The sequence below is a fragment of the Cynara cardunculus genome (assembly GCF_001531365.2).
Source record: "Cynara cardunculus var. scolymus isolate 2C chromosome LG 13, CcrdV1, whole genome shotgun sequence".
Classification (NCBI taxonomy): Eukaryota; Viridiplantae; Streptophyta; class Magnoliopsida; order Asterales; family Asteraceae; genus Cynara; species Cynara cardunculus.
In genome coordinates, this window is record NC_037540.1 from 4,580,247 (window position 1) to 4,585,933 (window position 5,687).

Below are 5,687 nucleotides of genomic sequence, written 5' to 3' on the forward strand. Positions count from 1 at the left end.
ATTAACACCCTCCACAATAAAAATGGTTAATCAACCTCTCATAATTACAAAAAAATGAACAAAATGAAAAATTATGATTGGTTGAATGAGGTTTTCACGGTTTTTACAAATTGAGTGGTTTTTATTTGAACCCACCCCTATATATATATATATATATATATATATATATATATATATAAGGAAATAATCTAATAAGAACTAAAAAAAATTGAAAACCGTTAGAATCACTGATAATGTGTTGTTTCACATTGTGGAACAATGAGTGGATGTACAATGTTGTTTTATAATATGAAACAAAAACAAAATTAAAAAATAATCACATTATGAAACAACAGTTATTTTCATATGCATTTTTTTACAATAACATTAAAATTGGTTCTTATAATTCTCAAAAAAAATAATTGTGGTTCTCATTTGATTAGTCCCTTATATATATATATACTATGATCAATAAATTACCGGTTAAAAAAGGTATGAAAGAAAAGATTTTAAAATATTATTACATTGATTAAGAATAAAATTGTTACACTAAATGGAATTAAAATAAACATTGGTGTATTATTATTGTGTTGAAACATACATAAAAGATATTTAACCACCAACAAAAGGAAATTGAAAATGAAAGAAAAAAAGTGCGTGCTCCATAGACATTTTTACAACTAAGGGGACGTTTACTAAACGTTTACCCGGTAAGTGTTTATCGGGTAATTTTTCTTACCGGATGAATAGGGCAAGGGTAAAAAAATTTACCCGGTAAGGGCAACGATAAAGATGGAGAGTATTACTCGGTAAGTGAGGGTGACGATTCTTACCGGGGTAAATGCTTACCGGGTAAATTGTTGCATATAGTATCATTTTGATATACTACAATATTATCCGGTAAAATAAATTATAGTGTTGGCTCATAACAGTAAGCACTTACCGGGTAAACATTTAAGTAAACGACCCCTAAGTTAACGAAGTCATAGTGTTTTAGGATTTTCAAAGCCATTAGATTCTGGGTTCTTTTTCACTTGAATGAAATGTGCAATTTCATGCTAAAAGTATTCAAAATATTGAATCTCAATAATTCGTTAAGAATGGTTCAACATGTTACCTTAGTAACCAAAATCAAGAAACGTACAAATTATGAAGACGTAAACTTATTACAACCTAAAAAAGCCTGGTTTAACTTTGAAACAAAAAATACTAATCACTTTATTAGTTTGTTTGGAATCGGACCCATTCTTTTGATAATAGAATCGATTTGTGATAATTAAAGGGTGGTTGGCTCGTGGAATTAAAATGACAAATTACTAGTCCCTGCAGGTTAAATGGATTTGAATCCCATCAAATTATGTGATTTCCGCAATTAGGGGAATTGAATTCCATTACCTGGCTGCCACCAACTCCGACGTTGCTACTGTTGTTGCATCATCACCACCGCTACAGCCACCTAATAATAATATTATTAGTTTTATCATTATATATTATTTGTAATTTAATCAAGAAAGTGTGAATATGAAATTATATTCTGTTCCACTTCATTTTAAAAACATTGTACGAACCAACTCAACATCCACTAAAGCTCAAGTACGAGTACTTGGAAATGAAATATGACACCAACCAACATGATATACAATTTGCAATCAGAAGTGTCACACAAGTTCTTCCCAATCCACAATATCATCATGTCAAACAAACAATAACAGTATCAAATCCATTTTTCAAATACAAAAGAAACCACAAGAGGCACCTTCTTTCCTCCTGATCAAGAATCAGATGAATAAACAAATTAGCAAGTTATTTCATGCTTACTTCGGCATTTTTAGATTGTTCCAAGATGCTCCAGCAACGATTTCGCCTTCCGTTTAGCCCTCTCCGACCCATTTTTCACAAGTTCCATCAATGGAATTACCGCACCAAGCCTACTTATGCACGCCAGATTCTCGTTATCCCTTTTGCACAACGAAAGCAAGATGGACGTAGCATTTTCTTTGTTTCTTGGAAGCCCAGTTCTCGTTAAATCAATCAGAAGCGGTATCGTGCTAGCTTTTACTATCGCACTCTTAGCTTCTTGATGGCTAGCAAGAACCGAAAGTATGGTCAATGCCTCATCAACCATACAACCAGTCGAATCACTCAACATTTTAAGCAGCACCCCAATGATCCCTGCCCTCACCGCCCTCCCTTTGTTCCGTTGGTAAATGCACAAATTAAACAAAGCTGTGGCCGCATCTTTCTTGCCTCTAACGCTTCCATTTTCAAGCAGATTAACCAAAGCTGGAATTGCACCAGATGCACCAATGATGATTTTATTCTCATTTGCAAGCGATAGGCTAAAAAGGGTAGCAGCCGCGTTTTCTCTTGTGGCCATGCTTCCAACTCGGAGGAGTTGGACTATTGAAGGTACCACGTTCGCCAGCATTATAAGCCCTTTGTTGTTTTCGTATATAGAAAGGTTCAGAATGGAAGTTACCGCATTTTCTTGTGTGACATTATCTTCAGATGTTAATAAACTGACCAGGATCGGGATTGCTCCTGCTTCAGCAAGGAGTATTCGGTTGTCTGTGCTTCTTTTTGATAAAGATCGTATTTCTGATACGGCTGCCCTTCGTTCTTCGATGGACCGGCTTGACAGGTTTCGCACGATTGCTTCAATGGCTTCTATATCTTCACTCACGTCACGAAACGACCCATCGCTCCTTTTCAGTCTCCGGTTTGTTAGAGACGTTGGCTGCTCAACGTTATGATTAATGCACCACTGCGTGATCAAACTTCTCAAGACATAGTTTGGAGTTAGCGTTACGTTTTGAAGTTTCTGTTGAGTTTTTGGGCATGTTGTGTTCCCACAATCGATCCATCTCTGTATGTATGATCTCTCATAAGTCTGCAAAAATATCATAACATCAGAAACAAAACACTATAAAAGATCGAAAAATAAATGAATTCAACTTAATATACCTGTCCTGTGGAGACTATAACCGGATCCCTCATCAGTTCTAGAGAAATCGGACAAAGGAAATCAACAGGAATTGCAGGAGCATCCATCTTCTTATTTTCATCTACGTTCTTGTTCGATGAGTTATCTCCATCATCAACATCAGCAGTTCTCAATAAAGATGTTTCAGATGATGCAGATGAATTTTTCGAGCTTTCCAGCTGATCAATCGCTTCATTTTGATAATACCCTTTAGAAAGATTTTCTTTTGGTGCAGTTTCCACCTTTGTTTCAACTTCTTGATGATTGATGTTACTGGTGTTTTCTACATGCAAACTTCCACGGCGATCAAGCTCCTTTTCTGAAGGTTGCAGTAATCCATGAGAAAGAACAACCGACTTCAGGGGCCTCCCATATCGTTCCCTTGCTCTTCGCAGCTGACCTCTCACTAAATCAACCTATGTGAAAAGATTTAGTTCAGAAAAGATTCGAACAACATTAACAACTCACGAGAATCAAGACAACCATATATTCTTACTTGTTCTTGAACTTCCTCCGAGATGTCGAAATGATCGTATGGCAAGTTTGCCAACGCTTTTTCCAATTTCCATGTAACGCACTGGAATTGAAATGCAATTTTCTGGGCTGCTCCATCCTTTAATCAAAAGTAATCAGGTTTAAGTGACTAAATACTTCAAATCTTTTGCCAAATTTTCTCAACCAATTCTTGTCTCTTAGATTTCTGAAACCTTGATGAGTTTGTTCCCCAAGTGAAAAAGCATTTTCTTTTCTCAAGAAAAGAAGATATGCAATCCCTCAAGAGGTAACCCAATGACGTTTCTTGGCCTCTGAATCTATGAAAACAAATATACTTGCATACCAATTGAAAGGCTTAATCCAACGGCATACATTTGGTTCTATTGCTCTATCTAGTAATAAGCATTTGATGAAGTTATCGGAACCGGAATTCGAAGATTCTATAGAGTATTCTTTGATTTTACTGTCACAAAACAGTGCGTTCATCATAATCATAAACTAATTTTCTCGAAAATCCTTGCCAGATGTTAAAACACAGTCCCACCCACCAATTTGGAACATTTAGAACAACTCACAGTCCCACCAATTTGATCAGGTTTTGATAGAATAAATGGGTATTTATTTACACTATTAATCTAACAATACGACACTACACAGTCAAATAAGAGCATAGATCAACTAAGAGCAGTCAAATTGTAAAACAAAAATTCAATTGAATTATGGTGTTTGTAAGATTGATAGCAAAGTTAAGATGCACTCACCAGGGAGATCTTATGATCGAAATTGGCTGCAATTGTAAGGAGCTTTTTGGCAGCTTGAAGAGCAACCGTTATGTCAGCTAAACAAGAGGAAGAAGATGATGAAGAAGGCGATGAATCCAACAACCTGAAATCTCCCTTAAAGTCCCTAATTTCCTCCAACAAATGCGACAGCAAAGCCACCCTTCTCGAGAGGTCTGTGCAATCTTTCTTGAATTCTCCGGCGAACCCAGAAGCAGAGTTACGGGCCACATCCCTGACGAGGCGGAGGAGGGATTGGATTGCAGCCAGGATGGCGGTGGAATCAACACCAGCCATGGGTGGTGGTGGTGGTGGTATCGAAATTTTGGTGTGTATGGCAACCACTATGCAAGAAGAATGAATGGGGGATTGGGTCTTTAAGGATTGAAGAAAAAATTGTTAAAATAATATAGAAAAAATTAAGGCGAGATTCTCGGTAGGATGATTATGTATTTGAATGAGTAGGTTGGTGATGGTGTTTGGGGTCAGTGCGTGTTCATGGTGTTAGTGTGTGAGAGAGGGAAACGACAGTTGTAAAGGGGAATATTGTGAGGAGGAATGCAATGGAAATGGAAGGGTGATTTCGTCTGCAATAATTGGTTCTTTAGGAAACCACATTATTATACGTCTTTTTAACGTTATTTTTAATAACCGTTTTCCCTTTTTATCATTTTCTAATTTTTGTTGTATTTTTGGAAAAATATAAATGCTCACAGAAAAACAACAATCCATGTAATATCTTAATTATCCGGTGGAATTTCAGATATACACAACAATTGATGTCATTGACTTATCAGATCTGATTTCCAAAAAAAAATTGTACTTTTTGAAATGTGTAAAGGAAACTTGTTTTGAAAAATTAGTCTGGACCCTCTAAGAAAACAATAACACGGAAGTTTACACATGGGACCTTACACCTTTGGCGTGTTAAGTGTTTGTCTCCCGATCAACCTGACCATTTAACGGTCTTTTTTGTATTTCATAAAGTTTTAAATTATGATTTGCTTTTTTATTTTACCTATTAGTAACCATTTCATGATTTCAAGTATTTTAAATCTGGTGTGTAAACCTATAAATCGTCGGACTATTTTTGCCCCAACCTAAGCTCACGTCTCTAGAGTTTTTTTTTAGGGCCAACTAGAATTTATAGCTGAGAGCTCACAAACTGATATGGACATCCACAGTTAAAAAAAATCCCATGTCTCCTTTCAATCGCCCAAGCCGCTACCATTTTCATTTATGTTATTATGTTAACCTGGTCAAGAATTAACTTGTGAAAATTATAATTAAAAAACACAGATAATCAAAAGTAAGAAATAAACTTTGTTAAGAATGATGGTTTTGATTCCAAAGTTCAAATGCAACATAAAACGTGATTAACGGTCGAGAGATTACACAAGTTTCGACTAAACCCCACGTTAATTCTAACAACATCAATAAGTATAGTTGAT

At 35.9% G+C, this 5,687-nt stretch overlaps 1 protein-coding gene across 1 annotated transcript; it reads right to left on the minus strand.

Annotated features, from left to right (window-relative positions):
* Positions 1 to 1,618: 1,618 nt before the first annotated feature.
* LOC112525134 (U-box domain-containing protein 11-like) lies at positions 1,619 to 4,601 on the minus strand. Its single transcript, XM_025135102.1, has 4 exons — positions 4,219 to 4,601; positions 3,459 to 3,575; positions 2,944 to 3,378; positions 1,619 to 2,869 (listed from the first exon to the last, which is right to left on the minus strand). Exons 1-4 carry the CDS (start codon positions 4,531 to 4,533, stop codon positions 1,808 to 1,810), a joined length of 1,929 nt encoding a protein of 642 aa, XP_024990870.1. The 5' UTR covers positions 4,534 to 4,601; the 3' UTR covers positions 1,619 to 1,807.
* Positions 4,602 to 5,687: the final 1,086 nt, after the last annotated feature.

Coding starts and splice junctions, on each gene's coding strand:
- LOC112525134 (XM_025135102.1), bottom strand. CDS start 4,533: ATGGCTGGTGTTGATTCCACCGCCATCCTGGCTGCAATCCAATCCCTC. Junction 3,379..3,458: donor CGGAGGAAGTTCAAGAACAA/GTAAGAATATAT, acceptor CTTTTCACATAG/GTTGATTTAGTGAGAGGTCA. Junction 2,870..2,943: donor TTATAGTCTCCACAGGACAG/GTATATTAAGTT, acceptor ATATTTTTGCAG/ACTTATGAGAGATCATACAT.